Genomic DNA, 21,262 nt, shown 5'->3' with positions numbered 1-21,262 from the left:
TTATCAGACATATTATCCTCCTAATATTCATGAGGATTTATGATTCTGAATACTAATTAAATTAGAAAAATGATTAAAGAAGGTCTTTCAGCCCTTATGTCCCTCGGATTCAGGATTTAACCCTGCATCAGTCAAAACCCTCTCTAAAAGAAAGAGGAAGTAGACCACAGAAGTATGGATGGGTGTAAGGGAAGAAACCCCTGATCTAGGGTCCCAGCACTTATACCCAGAAGAGAAGCCTCCCACTCTCCCAGCTAGCACATTAAGAATTACACCCCCAACCTAAAGAACCCTCCTTTTCTCTCAAAGCCATTGGGCAAGGTGCAATGGTTCTATGGCAGAATACTGAAGCCTTTCCACTGACATTCTCTAGCCGCCCAGCCCAAGAGGTAAATGCTACCTTATATTAACTTTTCTGTATATCCTTTATGATGAAGTAACCCATAAGTTCTTTGAGAACATTTCATACTTTTTTGTATCCGCAGAGCCCTGCCCGTGGTCAGCATTAAATAAATGTTATTTCATTCATTGAATAAACACTTTTTATTGCCTTAATAGTAAGTGGTAACAGTATCGACAACAACAATAACAACAGAGGCGGCTAAGCTATCATTTACTGAGCACCTACTGAGCACACAAGTCAGGAACATGGACTATGGATCTACACTGCCTCGCTTCAAATCCCAGAACAATTACCTAGGAGATCTTGGCCAAATTATTTAAACCTCTCTGTGCCTCTGTTACTTCATTTGTAAAATGGGTAAAGCAACAGTACCGATCTCATAAGATTATGAGGATTATTTGAGTTAATATATATATTTTTAGTGCTTACTAGAATGCCTTAGATTCACAGTAAGTGCTGTTTAAAGTTAGCAATTTTCATCTAGTGGCTGGTCTAAAGACTTTACACACATTAACTCTACCTAATCCTTACCACTACAACTTAAGGCAGAGATGCTTTGTATCCCCTCTATCAATAAGAGAACTTGGGCTTCCCTAGTGGCGCAGTGGTTGAGAATCTGCCTGCCAATGCAGGGGACACGGGTTCGAGCCCTGGTCTGGGAAGATTCCACATGCCGCGGAGCAACTGGGCCCGTGAGCCACAACTACTGAGCCTGTGCGTCTGGAGCCTGTGCTCCGCAACGAGAGGCTGCGACAGTGAGAGGCCTGCGCACTGCAATGAAGAGTGGCCCCCGCTTGCCGCATCTAGAGAAAGCCCTCGCACCGAAACGAAGACCCAACACACCCAAAAATAAATAAATAAATAATTAAATTAAAAAAAAAAAAATAAGAGAACTTAAGCTTCAGCAAGGCACAATGATTTGCTCAAGATCAAAGCTGGTGTCAGAGAAAGTCTCTGAGTCCAGGGAGGTTGATCCAAGCCTTGGTCTTTCTACCATGCAGTGGCAACTTCAGGCCAAGGATTATCCTACACAACAAGCATCCCCAAACTGAGTAAGAGCTAGACTCCATAGCCCAGGTTAAATGACTGGTAAAGTAAAGGTGCTAAAGATTTAACATTTGTTTCATGAAGAGAAGGAATACTGAGTGCATACCCCATGTCAGCTATCAATCACATCAACGATTTGTTATGTTTCTCATTTACTGGTCATAAAATCTCATTTTACAAGTTAGGAAACCAAGGCTCAGAAAGGTTAAGCAACTTGACCAAAGTCACACAGTAGAGCCAGTATTCAAACCAGGTCTGTTTGACTCTTTCCTAAAGGGCTGTCTTTGATTTATTCCCCCCTAACCCTGGTTTGTCCTTTCTGTAGACTTATTACCTTATCTTCAGTTCTGTAGTCAATAATAAACTTACTCAAGTCAAGGAAAATTCCGAGCTACCTACCTTTTGAAGAAAACTAGTGAAAAAACCAGGAGGAACAAAAGATGGCAGCTGATCCACTCAGGGATCAGACTAAGGTGCATGGGCCCATCCATGTTTTCAGTTCACAAGAGATTACCAAGTACAGAACACAGAAGGAGACATTCAAAAATATTTACTGAATGTACAAATGGGCTGTCTTCTTATCTGCAATCACTTCTAAAAAGGGACAGTTTTCTATAAATGAGGATCTAGTACTGGCTCCAGTCTCTGTCAAGCACATTTGATATTTGCTCACCCTGGGAACCATCACCAAAATTTATTTCTATGCTGACCAACACTAGAGGTTAAAGTCACCCAAAAACAAAAATAAAAAAGTATTCCCTACCCAGAATAATTCTGCATTTGCTTCCGCAAAAGGACCCCTACTTCCTTTTTTTCTGCAAAAGTTCCTACCTTTTTTTTATGATGAGAAGGGTTAGAAAATTTTTTTTTATTGACGTAGAGTTGATGTACAATATCATATAAGTTACAGGTGTAACAATATAGTGATTCACAATTTTTAAAGGTTGTACTCCATTTATAGTTATTATAAAATATTGGCTATATTCCCCGTGTTGTACAATATATCCTTGTAGCTTATTTTATACATAATAGTTTGTACCTCTTAATCCCCTACCCCCAGGTTGCCCCTCTCCACTTCCCTTTCTGCACTGGTAACCACTAGTTTTTTCTCTGTATCTGTGAGTCTGCTTCTTCCTTATTATATTCACTAGTTTGTTGTATATTTTAGATTCCACATATAAGTGATATCATACAGTATTTGTCTTTGTCTGACTGATTTCACTTAGCATAATTCCCTCCAAGTCCATCCATGTTGCTGCAAATGGCAATATTTCATTCTTTTTTTATGGTTGAGCAGTATTCCATTGTGTATATTTAACACAGCTTCTTTATCCATACATCTGTTCATGGACACTTAGGTTGTTTCCATACCTTGGCAACTGTAAATAATGCTGCTATGAATATTGGGGTGCATGTATCTTTTTGAACTAGTGTTTTTGTTTTTTTTGGATATATACCCAGGAGTGAAATTGCCAAAAAGGAAATGCAGATGGCCAACAGGCACATGAAAAGATGCTCAACATTGCTAATCATCAAGGAAATGCAAATCAAAACTACAATGGGGTATCACCTCATTGTAGTGTCAGAATGGCCATCATCAAAAAGAACACAAATAACAAATGATGGCGAGGATGTGGAGAAAAGGGAACCCTCCTACACTTTTGGTGGGAATGTAAATTGCTGTAGCCACTGTGGAAAACAGTATGGAAGTTTCTCAAAAAACCTACCCTTTCTTTTTTTTTTTTATTTTATTTTTGGCTGCATTGGGTCTTCATTGCTGCGCTCGGGCTTTCTCTAGTTGCGGCGAGCGGGGGCCGCTCTTCGTTGCGGTGCATCGGCTTCTCATTGCAGTGGCTTCTCTTGTTGTGGAGCACGGGCTCTAGGAGCACGGGCTCTAGGAGCACAGGCTCTAGGAGCGCGGGCTCAGTAGTTCTGGCGCAGGGGCTTAGCTGCTCCGCAGCATGTGGGATCTTCCCGAACCAGGGCTCAAACCCGTGTCCCCTGCATTGGCAGGCAGACTCTTAACCACTGCACCACCAGGGAGTCCCTACCCTACTTTTTATGTAGGATCCAAGGCCACAGAAGGGTGTAAAATGAAACTGCAAAGCCAATGGTGAAGGCTAAGATGCGCTTCTCTGCAACCCCCTTCCATTTGGAGCCCAGGCTGAGCAGATGGGCCTCCTTGTTGTCCCCTGTGTGGGTGGGCGAGTGGCTTTCTGTTCTGCCATTTCACTGAGATAGTAGTTCTGTTGCTCCTGACTTTAGGCTGTGATGCAATGCCATAGGATTGGCGATGGGGAAGTCCTCCCTTCCAGCTCCCTACCTTGCATAAGCCTCATCTTCTGTCCCCACGTGGGACTAAAGGGTGATATAATCACCACTCAAGTTTTCAACTCCCTTTTCCTTTTTTGGCCCCTGGAAATTTCCCTTACTTTCCTGAGTTCAGTTATACATTTAAAGTGATGTCTATTATATTTTAGTCAGCATTTCCGGGAGTTTTACAGCACAAATATTTTTCATATTATCTAGTTCACTGTATTTCCAGAAATGAAAGACTGGGAGGTCTTTTTAGTATCTCCTAAACAAGTCTATTTCTTTCTACCTGCAGTGTTGCTAGTTCATGCCATTATGGTGAGGGTCCTCTACCTGGTCTCCTTCCCTTGACTGTGTCCTCCTCCAGCCCCCAATCCTATCTACGGTCTTTGTCATCATCTCAAAATGCAGGTGTGAGCTGGTCTTCTTTCTACTTAAAACTCTACGAAGGCTTCTCAGACCCTTAGGATAAAGGGCAAACCTCCTGGTATGATCCACAGGCCTCCATGATCCGGCACAAGGTACACCTGGAGCCACACAGCTCACAACCTCACTACTCACTCCCACCGGACTACTTCCTGCTCTGCAAAGCTACCCTACACCCCTTCCCTCTGGTCTCTTAGGAGTGATGTTCCCCTTGCCTGAACCTCCTGCTCTGGTCCCTTTACTGGCCAACTAGTCCTTTGGGTCTTCACTTAACGTATCACTTCTTCCAGGACCTTTCCTGGACCCTGCTGTCCCCACCTCCACTGTAGAATGGATTTCTGTCAGGTCTGTCCCTGGCATCCTGCATTTACCCGTCAGAGCACTTGTATACTCTATTGGAGTTGTCTCCCTACTTGTGTCTCAGATTTTTTTTTAAATTAATTAATTAATTAATTAATTTTTGGCTGTGTTGGGTCTTCGTTTCTGTGCGAGGGCTTTCTCTAGTTGCGGCAAGCGGGGGCCACTCTTCATCGCGGTGCGCGGGCCTCTCTTGGTGCGGAGCACAGGCTCCAGATGCGCAGGCTCAGTAGTTGTGGCTCACGGGCCTAGTTGCTCCGCGGCATGTGGGATCTTCCCAGACCAGGGCTCGAACCCGTGTCCCCTGCATTGGCAGGCCGATTCCCAACTACTGCGCCACCAGGGAAGCCCTGTGTCTCAGATTTAAATTCTAGAGTAAATCTCATCAGAAAAACCTGCGTGTATTTTTTTTTTTAAACAAATGAAGTACAGTTGACAGTGAACATAGGTTTGAACTGTGCAGGTCTACTTACACAGATTTTTTTCAATAAATATAGTACCTGTGGGACTTCCCTGGTGGCACAGTGCTTAAGAGTCCGCCTGCCAAGGCAGGGGACACGGGTTCGAGCCCTGGTCCGGGAAGATCCCACATGCCGTGGAGCAACTAAGCCTGTGCGCCGCAACTACTGAGTCTGCGCTCTACAGCCCGCAAGCCACAACTACTGAAGCTCGTGTGCCTAGGGCCCGTGCTCTGCAACAAGAGAAGCCACCGCAATGAGAAGTCCATGCACTGCAACGAAGAGTAGCCCCCGCTCGCCGCAACTAGAGAAAGCCCGCGTGCAGCAACGAAGACCCAGTGCAGCCAAAAATAAAAATAAAAAATAAATTTATATAAAAAAACATAGTACCTCTATTTTCATTACATCCTTAAATTAACTAGATGCGGGGGAAAGTTTCTGTTCAGTTAGAGATCACAATATGTAGAACTTGGGTTTGAGTCCTGATTCTGTCCATAACTTTTTCAGCTTCCTGCCTTTGGGTGACTCATTTATCAATTCCTTTGTTTTTGAGGCAGAGATAGCAGTATGTGGACTTTCGACTGTGCAGGGGATTGGTGCCCCTAACCCCTGTGTTCTTCAAGGGTCAACTGTGCAATTAATATAAGGTTTAATTAAGCTAGATTGTACGCATTTTACCAAAGGCCCTTGTTTTAAGTCAGTCTCAACTGCAATGACCACAAGCATGATTGGGGGGTGGGGTATAAATTTAAGCAACCCTCACTGCTTATTTTCATGTAAGATCACTATACAGAAATCTTGAGGTCTTTGCTTGAAGAATCAGCTATTTAAAATTTGCCCATCCAAATACCTACCTGTGTTAAACAACAACTCCTAGTGTATTTATTGGAAAGAGAAGCATGTCAAGAGAATACTATTAGTTTAAAATGTAATACATTTATGCTCATAAATTATAAATGCAGAGGGTTGCTTTTATCTATGGGGATATATCAATCAACAACTTTTCAGACAAAAATGGAAAATTCTAAAACCAATAAGGGTGGTAAAAAGATAGGATATCCCCTTAGAAAGGTGAATTTGAGTCAAGTCCCTCTTACTTGTACTGTTGATGATCCTTAGTGCTTCTTGTTTTCGCCATGAACCTTTCTGCTAACTTTTCTAGGTTCCGAGAATATTCCGTCTCAATTTCGGCTTTTTTCCGGAAGAAATCTTGCAGGTCCTGCAGAAGCTGAACTCGCATCTCTGTTTGCTGCTCCAGGCATTTCTGTTGTTCTACCAGTTGAGCACGAATTTCTGAGGAGAGAAGAGAATCCATTTGATGATTTCACGAAAACTACTGAGGTGTGCTGGTTGTGTGCAAGATAAAAATAATGAATCCTATTATACATTTAGCTCTGTATTGGACCTTTACGAGGCTGCTGTGTTCAGGTTGGGTCTTTAAGTAAGATATCTGCTGACCCTGTAAAAGAATGAGATAAGCCTCTGGAAAGAATGTAATAAATTAGAATAGAAACATGGATTACATTTGCAATGCCACAAACATGCGTGGAGTCATGAGGGGAAAAAAAATGAAAGCCTTTCAGATAACAATTTGTAACACGTGACATCTTTGGGTAGCTGAGGACATTGTAGTTTTTTAAACAGCATTTTACCTCAATTATCCTTTTTGAGTTTGAATGGCAAAGAAGTGAGCATCATTTCTTCCAGACTTCTGAACCTTCTCAATTTCTTTGCCAGTTGGCACATACAAACACTGACATCTGGTAATTTTTATTTAGTGCATAAATTTCTAGTTTGTAAAACACATAGCTTCAGGGTTTATAGGAATGCCACACCTAAAAATAATTTCCTTTTATATCCAAATAATCCATTCGTTATGGGGCAATCCTTGGATTCCACTTTATTATTCTGATCACAAGATCAAGAGCTCTTCACTTGGCTTTCACTTTTTCCCCATTGCTCAAACTAAGCCTTATTGACACATATAATCTGAAAAGAATCCTTTGACAATTTTAATACATTAGGAACAGGAAGGTTAGTCATTTAGTGATTTAGTAGAAACACAAAAGCAAAAGTGTGTCACGTAAAACTATCTGCAAATGACTGTAACAATGAACCATGTGTGTTTTGGAAAATAAGATACAGTAACTATTAACTACTGACTTGTTTTTGTTCTGAGACTCCGGGCTAACATCCAAAGACAAGAATATTCATACTGGAAAACTTCTTTATTTCATCCTTCCCATTGTCGGGTGCATAGTCCCTAAAAGTGAGGGCTGAATCTAATTCAGTGGAGTTTAAGAAATTGATGTCCAAATAACACCTCAATTTCTTCCCATGCTTCTTCTTAAATAAAGACTGAGCTGACAGTACGTATGCACATACTTGACCATGTGTAATCAGGCTCATTAACAGCAGGGCCATCCAGGTCTGAATGAGGAGTCAGGAAATTTGCTCAACTTACCAGCTAGTAACAATCTAATGCTTACTGTTCTACACCCTAATGAAGTGGATACTAGTATTACCCTCATTTTGCAAAGAAGAAACTGAGGTTTAATGAGATGACATACTTCATCTAGAGACTTCACCTTGTAAGTGGCACCTGCAGGACCTCTAAGCCAGGTCCGTCCATCAATTAATTGAACTCTTCTGCCTAGCTTTCATCCGTGCAACATGTTTTAAGTACCTACAGTGTGCCAGGCCTATATCCTGGCAAAGAAGATACAGTAACTATGAAACAAGGTCTCTGATCTCAATAAGCTCATGTCCAAACAGCATGCTTTTGGGGGAGTCCCGGGAGAAGATAGGAAAGCATTTCTCAAGCATCCTCTCTTGGTTTCTCCACTTGGAGATTGGGGGAATCCTATTATTAATCTCATAAAAGTGTGGTGAACACCAAAGTGAAGACATTATTACAGGCTTTTAACTACCACGAACAGCAGCTGGTTTTTAGTCCATCAAAGTAAATATTTTTCAATACAGTATTATAATCAGCATGTCTGCCAAACTCTCCCCCACAAATACAGACCTAGTTTTGTTTCATAAAGAAAGAAAAAAAAAATCAAGGGTGGGGGCATTTCTCATCCAGGAACTCTTTTTTGATGAATTAATTTTAGCACATCTTGCTGTGCTAAGTGAAAAAAAAAATCAGTCGTCTTCGGCTGTCAATGAGTTCTGTTTTGTTTTGTTTCTTCCCCCCTCCTGCTTTTGTTTCTGTTTTTTATAAAAAACTTTTATTATAAAAACATGTGTATATTATTTAAAAATTTAGCTCATGGTGTGTCAAAGTATTACTTGCTTTATTCTTGCCTTTTCTTATTAAATCCAGTACCTGGTGAATGGGCTATTTCCTTTTTATTCTTAGGTTTTATAATATGTAAAGTTACTATTCCATTTGTTCTTTTTGTTTTTGTAGAAGTACACAAAAATTATATGGGCTTCCTTCTTGGATCTCATTCTTAGATTTTCTCTTGCTTGCTTCCTTCAGGGTTTAAAATGAAGAACTAGGGAGTTTTGAGAAGGAGGACTCTATTTTAAACAGTTACAATCCCATCTTCATTTTGCAGGGAGTAACTGTTATTTCACATTATCTGTAATTTCCCAGTCAAAATAGGACACTGGCAACATTTTCAATAGTGGGAAAAGTGGAGGGACAGAACCTAGAGAAAAAGTAGGCTCCAAAAATCGGAGAAGGAGAATTTGTTTGACTATCTTTTAATTTAGAAAAGTTTAGGACAAATGAGGAAAAGATCACAAGGAAACCAAAAGCACAATGAGATACCACTTCACATCCACTAGGATGGCTGTAATCAAAAAGACGCAAGTGTTGGTGAAGGGTGGAGAAAATGGAACCCTCATACACTGCTGGTAGGAATGTAAAATGGTACAGCCACTTTGTAAAACAATGTGGCAGTTCCTCAGAAGGTTGACATAGACTTAACAAATCTACTCCTAGGTATATACCCAAGCGAAAACACACTTCCACACAAAACATATAGACAAATGGTTATGGCAGCATGATTCATAACAGCTGAAAAGTGGAAATAATCTAAATGTCCATCAATATGGAACAGAAAAACAAAATGAGATATAGCCATACAATGGAATATTATTCATCCATAAAGAGGAATGAAGTACTGTTTCATGCTTATATTGAAAATATAAGCTTAGTGAATAAAACTAGTCACTAATGGAAAGTGTGATTACATTAATGTGAAATGTCCAAAAGAGACTAATCCATAGAAACAGAAAATAGATTAGATGTTGACTAGGGCTGGAGGTGTTGGGGAAAATGGGAAGTGACTGCTAAGGGGTGCAGGGTTTTTTTTTGGGGGGGGTGATGAAAATGTTCAAAAAGTGATTGTGGTGACAGTTATAAAACAGTGAGTATACTAAAAAGCAGTTAATTGTACACTTTAAATGGGTATATTGAATGATATATAACATATCTCAATATAGCTATTATATTAAAAAAGATAGAATGCCATATCACAATTCATTGAAATTTTGGTTGAGACATTTCTGAGAATGATAACAGTAGTAACAACAAAATGATTCCTTGGGACTTCCCTGGCGGTCCAGTGGCTAAGACCCCGCACTCCCAATACAGGGGGCCCGGGTTCGCTCCCTGGTCAGGGAACTAGATCCCACATGCCACAACGAAGACCGAAGATCCCGCTTGCCGAAACTAGGACCCGGTGCAGCCAAATAAATAAATAAATAAATAAATAAATAAAATAATAATAAAAAAATGAGTCCTCCTATTTCCACACCTCGTACTTTTTAGTAGTTTATCAAATTAGACAACATATGGGCAAGCACTTTAAAATGATGTCTTCACAAAATGGCTCTTGCTTCAATATTTTAACTTCATCCTGAATTTATCTGTGAGTCAGAATAGTAAATTTAATTACTGGCTAGCATCATTTGTACATTAATTATTACAATGTCTAATGGTATAGAAAAGATTTACCTAATAGACCATCAGGAGGGGCTTATCACCATGACTCCCAGACAACTGCATAAAACAGCGCAAACTCTTTCAGGCAGAAAAATGCCATCTCTGAGGAGGCTCCAAGCAGCTATTATTTAAATCTAGGGCAGGACCTACTAAATACTCATAATGGCCATTTTAAAGGAGCTAAAATTTACTGGGTTTTTTTAATGACTTATCTAATTTCTGTTCTACCAGAGCATCACCACAGGATGAACCAACATCAGTAATCCAACAAGAATAACACACAAAAAGACTATGCTTTCAAACTACTCAATTAATTTGTTTAAAAAACTGAAGTAGTTCCTCTAAGCTACAGAAATATTGACTAATACTTACCAAATAAAATGGAATTGCCTAGGAAAGGAGGAAACGGAGGCCTTTCTTGCTATTGCTCTGATAAAGGGAAGTCCTAACCCTTAAAATAAATTTGTGTGAGACCACAGAGTGTGATGCATGTTTCATGGAAAGATTGAGGCCAGGCTGGGCTGTTTCTCTAATATGTTACTGAATGATTAGGACTAGGACATAAAATTGATAGACTGGGTGTGATACTCGTGCTCATCCAGCAAAAAATAAAAACACAGTAACACTTCTAAAGCATCACAAACCATCTCAATTATTTCATAGTCTTGTTTCGTCAGATTTTCCTTATGATGTCAAAAAAGTCTACATTGTGTGTGGATTTATCAGTACCTTTACCTGTGGGCTATAAGGAATTCTCCCAAATAACAGGTAAGAACCACTGGAATATCTTTAAAGAGAAGAACCTAATTAGACTAACTGGTTCCATCAATCGTTCACATAATCATTGTTGATGTGAATATTTATATAATCTTGCAGCTACTGATTAGCTAAACACTAGGTGCAAACTTCTGTGAAACATGCTGGGACCTCCCTGGTGGCGCCATGGTTAAGAATCTGCCTGTCAATGCAGGGGACACGGGTTCAAGCCCTGGTCCAGAAAGATCCCACATGCCGCGGAGCAACTAAGCCCGTGCGCCACAACTACTGAGCCTGTGCTCTAGAGCCCATGAGCCACAACTACTGAAGCCGGTGGGCCTAGAGCCCGTGCTCCGCAACAAGAGAAGCCACCGCAATAAGAAGCCCGCGCACCGCAACAAAGAGTAGCCCCCGCTCGCTGCAACTAGAGAAAGCCCGCGTGCAGCAACGAAGACCCAAGGCAGCCAATAAATAAATAAATTAATTAAAAAAAAAGAAATATGCTAAAAAGTCTAAAAAGGCTAGAAATTTGGAGCAAAAAAAATATCCATAAATGTGAATGAACTTTATTAATTTTTTTGTGTGTGTGATTAGACTGAATAAGCAAAGACCGTTTCTTCAATTCACTAGAAATCTGAACCCAAGATTTATGCTTCTTTTACACTCTGCACCTTATGGACCCATGTTGGAGTTACGGTGTCACCTATTACAAGTCACATGACATGGGGCAAGTTGCGTAACATCTCGAAAAATAAGAGTTCCACCTCACGAGGTTGTGGTGAGAGAATTAAATGAGATGATATAAGTGAAAAGCATGCTGCAATCTGTAAACCACTATGAAACAGATGGAGATGTTATTATTACTAGTATCAGCAGGCTTTCACTAGAAAAATATTTATTGACTATTTCCTTGTGCCAGACTCCCTTCTAGTGGCTCTAAATAACAGACTGGAAATCACAAGCCCCATCCCTCAGTGAGAAGACAGCCAAGACAAACAGATAGTGAGAGCTAATGACCTTCAGGGCCTTGATTTACCAATGTCGAGGAGCAATGCGAGGAGGTGTGAAGAGGCAGTATATGCCTGCTCGGGAAACGAGGCAAACACTGAGGGGGTGATCCTGGGGGGGACTCAGCAGTGTGTTGGTAGACACAAAGGGGAAGGGCATCCCAGGCTGAAAGAACACAGGCACAGGCAGGAGGGGAGAACAGGAAGAGTACCTTGCCAAGTGCTTTTCTGTGCTAAAACCTACCTCTGGCTGGGTAATGGGTCTAGTCATGGGCTAGGTCAGAAAGAATCCCACATGGTAGACTAAGGAGTAAAATTTTCTCTTTTAGGCCAGTTTCCCCAACTGGCTTGATGGTAAGAGCTACCAGGGGTGATTACTAAAAATACCTGTGTCCAGGTCCCTCAGCTGGATATTTTGATTCTGTTGGTCTGACAGGACCTGGAACAGAGGATTTTAACTAAGTACCCAGGTGAATCTTACCACTGGGCAACTGTAGGAAACACCAGTGGGGAGGAATTGAACAATTCTGAACAAGAGAGACACATGATCAGATTTGCATTCTAGAAAACAGCACAAATAAATGAATAAATAAATGAAATGAAAGGCTACGTATCCTATACCTTATTAAATTGTTTCCTTTGTAAGCTACAGGGGTCCTCATTTGAATTACGAATTATTGGGCAAAACAAACCAACACCACCGACAAAAACCCTCACAAGAATGAATGGTATCCATGCTTTTCTCTGCCTAAGCCTATTATCTTAATTAGTTATGAATCACTCATTTCTGTCATCTGGTGTGGAACTAATGAGTGTGTCCACGTTATCTGTTATCAGAGGGGAGAAGCTGACTGTCAACCACATTGTAGGAAAAAAGCTGTGCTGCCCAATATGTAGCCATCTGTCACACTGAGCACATGAAACGTGGCTGCTCCAAACTGAGATGTGCTCTAAGTGTAAAGTACACAGAGGACTTCAAAATCTTAGTGTGGGGGAAAAAAAAGAACATAAAAGTGTCTCATTAATATTTTTTATATTAGTTAATGTTAGAATTAAAAATTTTAGATATTTTGGGTTATAAAAAGATGTTAAAATTAATATCGTCTGTTCGTCTCCTTTTTTTTTTTTAATGTGACTGCTAAAGAAAATTTAAAATTGGAAATGTGGCTCATCTATAGGACAATTCTCCTCTAGTACATGAGTGAATTAGCAACTAAGTTTCTCATAAGCGGAATCTGGAATGTGGGGTTACCATCAGCAAAGGTCTTTGAAGAGTTAGCGGACTTGAGATCAGAAGACAAGATTTATGCACAAGGCAAATACGGGGTAGAATACAGAGTATCAGGACGTCGGTTCCAGTTAGAAGTAGAACCTTGGAAGAGTAACCATCTCTGTGGAACTCATGTTTCCTCAACTGCAAAATGATCGCTAATCATAACTGCCATATTCGCCTCCCAAAGGCAATAGAAGGCTTCAATGAGATGAGATATACAAAGACTTCCTCATCATGTCAAACACTGTATTGGCCATTTATCATATAATGTGGATTGAAAAAAGGAAAATACAAGTTCTAGATTTGATGGTGTCAACTACACAGACTAAAAGGACTTTCAGAAAAGAAAAGACCATAGGCCAGCTGGGGTCTTCATCAGTGATAGCTTGGCCTTGCACTGCATTTAAAGGATATGTAAAATTTGGAAGGCTATGCAAATCTGGGGAATGGAAAAGTAGTTCTTTAAATAACTGAAAATGATAATTTTTGATACCCTGGCCCAGAAGAGTAAGGTTCTAGGGAAGGAAGTTTAGGGTGGCTGGACCAGGTTACTGCCTCATGGAAAATATAACTCCCTAAAGTCTTTTTCTACTTCTGACTTACGAAATCACCAACGACTTAGGCAAACTAAATACCATAGACATATATGAAATCGGTTTGCTTCCATTCTAAGCTCGAACCATGGCTGCATCCTAGAACTCCAGAGATAACTAGCACATTTGTGAGGGAGTAGAGTTAATGATAAAACCTTTTGGAATAAAATAAGAAAGTGTCCTCTCAGCACAGTCAATCCTCACTGTATGGATATGAAAGTAAAGTCAATTTTACAACATTTCCTGCACTTAAAGAGAGGCTGTGTCTGTTTTTCTAAGTTCTCATAATAATATCTTCATTTGAAGTGACATTTACCTCAGTATTATTTTAGAATAAAATTTACTACAAAAGCATCAGTTTTCATAGCGTTTGAAAGCCAAATATTATATTTTGGTCCAGATAACATTTTCAGGCAAAGTATGGAAAACAAATTTGTACTTTTTTTTTTTTCCAGATGAAAGCTAGCCAGGATAAAAGGCAATAAATTAAGTTGATCAATTATTGCAGTTTAACTACATTGTAGGAAAGGCCAGTTTAAGGAAGTACAAATCTGAATGATTAGCTTTAGTGCTTTTATTTAGAATGCACAAGAGGCAGGACTTCATTAACTTCCCTATAATTAAGCAAGAACACTTAAGACCATATTAGTAGATTGATTTTTACTACCAGAAAAAGACAGTGTGTGGAAATCACTGATCTATGGAGAGTCCAAAGATTTACATTTTGGAAGGGCTGTGTCACTGACAAAGGTTCAAGGCATTCTTTAAACGTTGACATTGTTTCCTGAAATAATTCAACATGGAGTCTCATGGAGTAAACATGTTACACATGTTTTTCTCTAAATAAGTTTTAAGAATGAAAAACTTTTAAACTAGTTTAAATCTTCTGTATTGAATTAATTACAAATTGAGGCTTTTTTCAAATTATAATTTTAAAGCATCTACTAGAATACAGTTTAACCCCCCAAGCAATTTACCATTAATATCGAACAGGAGAATATTTACTGAGTTCCTACTATGTTCCAGATGCTGTGATATGTACTTGATGTAGTTTAGCTCATTTCATTCTTACAGCAAACCTATTATGTAATACCTCCATTACATACATGAGGAAATTGAAGCAGGAGGTTAAGTGTTTGGTCCAAAGTTGTACAATGAATAAGTACTAGAGCTTAGATTCCCATTCAGGTTTGTTTGACTCCAAAGTTCATGATGCAAAATTATAACCCTCAACAATTACACATAGTGTGCAATTACACAAAGCAAGCCTAAGTGATCTAGGCCTAGCCTTAGAGATAAGTTATTAGAATGTATATAGATGCTGTATATAACTATTAATGTATCAAATAAAAGTTTAAGTGTCAAATGTCTAGCATCATTTAGAAAAGCAATAAAAATTGCATTTCTATCTCTTACTTAAAGAAAGCCAAAAGCCAAAAAAAAAACCAAAAACAAAACCAACATTTTATAAAAACTAGCTAACTGGCTAATGCTAATTCCCTAGTACTTCCTGAATGTCACAGCTTTATGGGAAACCATGTATTTTGGTCAATTGCTTTCGTTTTAAATCATTACTGTACTACTGCTATTATGTTACAATGACTGTAGAGCTTTGAACTATATAGCTTATGAATGAATCCCTTGAACACAAATATCACGTCTCTAAATTTACATACAGCACATAATAGATACTCAATAACTATCTCTGATGAATGCTTGCTTCAGTAAAGATAATTAGTTACTAAAATGCTTCATTATCCACATCCGGACACAGGACTCAAATTTTGCTAATTCATAAAATGTGTTTCCTGCCTCATCTCCCTGCAACCCACCACCCCATCACTACACCTCTTCATTCTTGGCTCCATGTGGTCCTGCTGGCATCCAGCCCTACAAGCTTTCCCACATAAACAATGTTCTACTCAGTCAACAGTTGAAAAGAACTCCAGTTAAATCCAGTGAAAATCATGTTTTAAACATCTCTCAGTTAAAGGTATCTTCTATATGTCCATTTCTAACATAAGTGAAAACCTTCATCTATGAAAATAACAAAGGAAGCACTAATCATTTCACTTAGTTTTCCTTAGACTTCTATTAGAGACTTTGATTGGATTGCTATTGGCAACTTTATATCTTATTTTTATTTAACTACAGTTCAATAAATGAGAGCTCCAGTAACCTCTGGCTCCAAGTGAACTACCTGAACTCTAACTCAGGAGCTGATACAAGGAAACTGGAAAGTAGCCTAGTTACCTGTGCTTCCTTAACATTCATTTCACAGCTGGAAGCCACAATTCTGGATCATAGAATAAATACCTTTCAATCCTAGGCTACAAAATTCTCAAAGAGATGGTAATTTAAAAAATCACATAGGGCTTCCCTGGTGGCGCAGTGGTTGAGGGTCTGCCTGCCAGTGCAGGGGACACGGGTTCGAGCCCTGGTCTGGGAGGATCCCGCATGCCGCGGAGCGGCTGGGCCCGTGGGCCACAATTACTGAGCCTGTGCGTCTGGAGCCTGTGCTCTGCAACGGGAGAGGCTGCGATGATGAGGGGCCCGCGCACCGCGATGAGGAGTGGCCCCCACTTGCCGCAACTAGAGAAAGCCCTCGTGCAGAAACGAAGACCCAACACAGCCATAAATAAATAAATAAATAAACAAACAAACAAACCCCAAAGTTAAAAAAAAAAAAAAGGACCACATTGAAAAAAAAAAAAATACTAGAGTGCCAAGAGTTTAAAAAAAAAAAAAATCACATATAGCTCTATACATCTATACATGTAAATAGCTCTATACATCTATATATGTAAATCACATATAGCTCTATACATCTATATATGTTAATACATCTATATATGTAAACATCTATATATGTAAATATATATATATTATATATATGTATATTTTTAATGATTTTTTTTAGGTCTAAGCAAATACTGAACATCAACCAGCTTGTGAAAATGTCAGAAATAATAATTCTCTTCTTCATTTCATCTTTTCAAAGTACCACAGAAAATGTCCAATTTGATATGCAACCTATGTATTAAAGTAACATTCTTCTATTTTATCCTCAGATGAAAGCCAAATTCTATAGTAAAAGTTACTTCTGGTCCTGCACGCTCAACCTTTACCCACATAACCTGCAGAAATCGAATTCAACGATGTTCTCTCATTGTCTGCTCAACAAGCCAAGGAGTGAGTACAAAAATGCTTACCCTTTTCATCTGACACACATTTACTGAGTAACTTTCAGGTGCTGGGCCCTGGAGAAGAAAAGATAAACCCATTGCTTTTTGCCCCCAGGGCCTCCCAAGGTAGCTCCTGGTCTACAGACATGGAAACAAGTAACTTATTTTTATAACTATCATCATCTACAAGGGCAATGTTGTAAATCCTATAATGGAAGCATGAGGAAAGTGCTGTGAGGACACGGAGGAAGGAACAATAAATTCTGCCCGGGGTAAATCAGGGAAGGCTCTGAGGTGACACTAAGGCTCTGAATAGCTCTTAGTGCATTGTTGAGAAATACAACCCTCCTCCCTCCAAATCCCCAAGTAGAAGTGTCAAATTGGGGGTAGGTGTGGGAAGGGTATTACAGGCAAAAGGAGTAGCCTGTGCAAAGGCCCCAGGGTATGAGTATCTGGAGAGTTCAGGGCATTTACAAGAATGGCAGTTTGTTACATATTGCAGGGTCATAAGGTAGACGGGCTGGATCAATTATTAGGGAACTTAAAAGTAAATATTCTATAATGATAAGGGGTGTTATCTTTACTCAGCTCTCATTATAGGGAATGCTTCAATTTATTTATTTAACAAGTTAAAAACAAATGCATATCCTCCCCTCCCACCTGGGGATGTAATGTACAGCATAGGGAATATAGTCAATAATATTGTAATAACTTTGTATGGTGATAGATGGGTACTAGACTTATCGTGGTGATTTTTTGGTAATGTATAAAAATATCGAATCACTATGTTGTACACCTAAAACGAATATAATATTGTATGTTAACTATACTTCAATTTATTTTAAAAAATGCATACTATTCACATTTAGAAAGGATAGCTGCAGAAATATATTCTGATTATCAGAAAATGCCATTTTCTGCCAAATCTTTGACAAGAGATTTTTTTTTAAGTGTTTAAGCCAATTTAGATAAGAGAAGGCAGTGTCAGCTGTATTTAATAGAATACTGAGGATATGGAGCGGAAGGATTTATAAGTACCATAATGTGATCAGAATTGCCTTTTATTTCACTATAATTAGATTTATATCTAATTTTGAGTTGAAGTAGCTTAAAATGTCAAATTATTTAAAACACCTATCTTCTACCTTTCTTATATACTTTGTGGTCCATTCATCTTGCAATTTACTTTGAAAAGGTATCATTTAATCTTTATAACAAAGCAGCAGTTTAGAAACTAAGGTAAAAATGCTAGCATTTTTTCATCTTATACCTCTTTTTTTTTTAAAGTATTTGTTTATTTATTTACTTATGGCTGTGTTGGGTCTTCGTCTCTGTGCGAGGGCTTTCCCCAGTCGCGGCAAGCGGGGGCCACTCTTCATCGCGGTGCGCGGGGCCTCTCACTATCGCGGCCTCTCCTGTTGCGGAGCACAGGCTCCAGACGCGCAGGCTCAATAGTTGTGGCGCACGGGCTTAGTTGCTCCGCGGCATGTGGGATCTTCCCAGACCAGGGCTCGAACCCGTGTCCCCTGCATTGGCAGGCAGATTCTGTTGAGAATCTGCGCCACCAGGGAAGCCCCTCTATATGTACCTCTCTATATATATACACCCTCTATATATACCCTCTATATATACCCTCTATATATACCTCTTTATAAGCTCTTTACAGGATCTCAAACACAGTATTAGCTTTACTGCCTCTGCCACGCCCACTCTTACACTGCTGCTCTTATCTGGAAGAGATTCATTTTTAAATATGATCAGATGCACGAATAGCTCTTAGTGCACTGTTGAGAAATACAATCCTCCTCCCTCCAAATCCCCAGTACCAGCTACTTTCTCTGCACTTCTGCCCCTACTATGCATCTACCATCTAAATGGTGCTTTTGATTGAAACTTCCTTCCCTGCTCTCTGCTCACACACTGTCCCCTCCGCTGTTAAGTTTCCCCAAGGCTTGGGTAAGAGGTACTACAAGAAGAATACGGGAGACAATGGGCAGATGGGCGGAGGGAAAGAAGGCAGGTGGGAGTAGAAGAAAGATAAAGGGAAACATAGCTTCCTGAGAAAACAAAGGAGAAGAGAATCAAGGAGAGAAGAGAGATGAGAGAGGAGCAAGGAGGGGTAGGTGAGGGAGGAACGGGGGTGGGTGAAGAAAATGAAACAAGTGTAAAATAAGTTCGGAGGTCTTAGGAAGTCACTGGATCAGAGTTGGGCACCAGAGGGCCTTGGAGAGAGCTTTAGCCTCCTCCTGCCTGTCTTCAGGCTCTCAGATTTTTGAAGAGTACATTTTGCTTTTAATAATGCCAGGTATCAGACTTCAGTCTTGGGCCAGCATAAGAACAAAATTTCGAGGTCAAACATAAAGCACAGTTTTTTCCTTAATACAACCAAAGTGTAGGTTGTTCAGATTTGTAAGATTTCCCCTGCCACGACTACCCCCTTTAAGCCTTTAGAAACCTAAGTGAAATCAAAATTGGTCATGACGGGTAACTTCAGCTTTAGTGGAATTTGCCATAAGGCTCATCCATGCTCTTTTTTCACACTACCCTAATTCTAACACAGCTCTCAGACCAAACCACAGAAATTCTTTGTATTCATTCTATTGCCATGGTTAGGTTGAGCAGTTCCTTGAGCATTTTAATGATCTTGGCACCTCAGGGGTAGAATGGAAAGGCCACGAAAAACAGGTAGAATCCCTCAGAATTCTCTGCACCATCTTCCTTCTCTGTAAAAATGAGCCCAATTCAGTAAGGCCAAAAGCTTTTCCACATCGACCCACAGTACAATTTTCTTTCTTTTCCTTTGAAGTTGAGAAGTTTCTGGCGGGAACCCACACTACTCACAAGCACAGATGATGTTCTCTTGGCTGCCGGCATTCAGAAAGCCGTCTGAATGGATGGCACGGAGCCTTGTGCCACTCCACTGGATCCTTCCCCGGCACAGGTGCCAAGTCACCCTGAGCTTAGGCAAGCAACAGTCTGCAGGGCACTTCAGGCCCCGTCTCCTAGACTAGGGCTCTCCTGAATGCCAGCAGCGCAGTTCAGGATGAATACCTTTTTTCTTCTCCCCTCTGGTTACAGAGTTGGCAGGCCGGGATCCTCCCAAAGGCACAACACTCTGCCCAAATCCAGTGAAAAACTTTACCTTATTCTGCAGTCCCTTCCTGAGGTTGAAATAATAGCTACTTATAGTCTTAAGACCTGCACATGAGCATTACTTACAGAGGAAGGGTCATAAACCTAAATGCCCTCAGAGGCCAGACTGGGCCCATAAATGAGTGAAGCGGGCAGGGTATACAATAACAAGGAAAGGTAAGGATTGCTTAAGCAGGCACACATGCCTCATGTAGCCACCAAGCTCCAGATAATGCTTGCTGTGTAGCAAAGCCTGATGCAGTCATGCCAAACCTGAGCTTTTTTGAGAGAAGCCAGAAATCTGATTTGGGGGTAAAATCTCCAAATTTTTAAATATCAGCAACTAATTAAACAAAACCAAACCCTGTCCAAGCCAATGAAAACCCATCCTTGTGCCAGATTGTGCCTCTGGACTACCATTTTGTGATTTCTGACAGAGACAGCTTATTGGACAAAATTAACACCTTGTCCAACTGTCAGAAATAGAAGAGAAACAAAATTCAGATTAATTATAACCTTTGGGACCTCATGAATGAGGCTACAATGTAAATGATGTGTGGAAAACCAATCAAAATAATTTAAGGTGGCATATTTAGTGAGTAATATTATTTCTTGGCTTTTAAGTGAATTTATTTGTAACCTGGATGTGAACAGTTTGACTTATTCTAAAACTCTCACACTAGTTTTCTCGGAATTGAAAACGCTAGAACATTTTCTCCTCATCATCATTATCTCCTGGGGCTCAGCCTAAATCTGGAAGATGATCTGAAGTCCAATCTTACTGGAACAGTTTCTCAAGATGAGAACTATCCATGCTGACTCAGGAAATCAGAAAAGCACTTCTGCTCCCAGTACTGATACAAACCCCATTAACCATTACTGCTATCAAAGGCTCTACTGGATACTCCGTGGTTCCAATGTATGTTTTGTTTCTCTCCTCTTTAGACATATGTTAGAGAAACAGAAGAATCACAGAATCTCAAACTTACAGTAAGCCTTAGAAATCATTTAGTCCTATCTACTGTCTGGTGATCAAACTCCCCCAAGTCCATGCCTGCACAGAATTCACTACCTCTCTCCTAAGAACAGTCTGTGCTACTGTCAGGCAACTCCAACCCTTAGAAAAGTCTCCTTGAACTGAAACAAGAACCCCTCCATTGGTTCAACAAAAAACATATCAAATACCAACAATACGACTCATGCTAGTTGCTTTTACATAAAGATCAATAAACTGGGGCACCCCACCCCCTCTGCAAAGAATTCACAGAAATACTTTTTAAATTAAATATCCAACTTCCAAAAAGGTACTGTGTATGAGTCAGTGCACTTGAGAGACAGGGCAAAGTCAACCA

General features: G+C 40.0%; 1 protein-coding gene across 2 annotated transcripts in view; it reads right to left on the bottom strand.

Annotated features, from left to right (window-relative positions):
• The window catches only part of SRGAP1 (SLIT-ROBO Rho GTPase activating protein 1), a 278,005-nt gene that overhangs the window by 139,524 nt on the left and 117,219 nt on the right, over positions 1-21,262 (bottom strand). For both annotated transcript variants that reach the window (XM_068562033.1, XM_068562032.1), the window contains exon 2: positions 6,102-6,297. In XM_068562033.1, the coding sequence (XP_068418134.1) occupies positions 6,102-6,297 (196 nt within the window). The remainder of the gene's footprint in view (positions 1-6,101; positions 6,298-21,262) is intronic.

This window comes from Eschrichtius robustus, chromosome 13, assembly GCF_028021215.1.
Source record: "Eschrichtius robustus isolate mEscRob2 chromosome 13, mEscRob2.pri, whole genome shotgun sequence".
Taxonomy (NCBI): domain Eukaryota; kingdom Metazoa; phylum Chordata; class Mammalia; order Artiodactyla; family Eschrichtiidae; genus Eschrichtius; species Eschrichtius robustus.
This window is presented reverse-complemented; position numbering and strand designations above follow the sequence as displayed.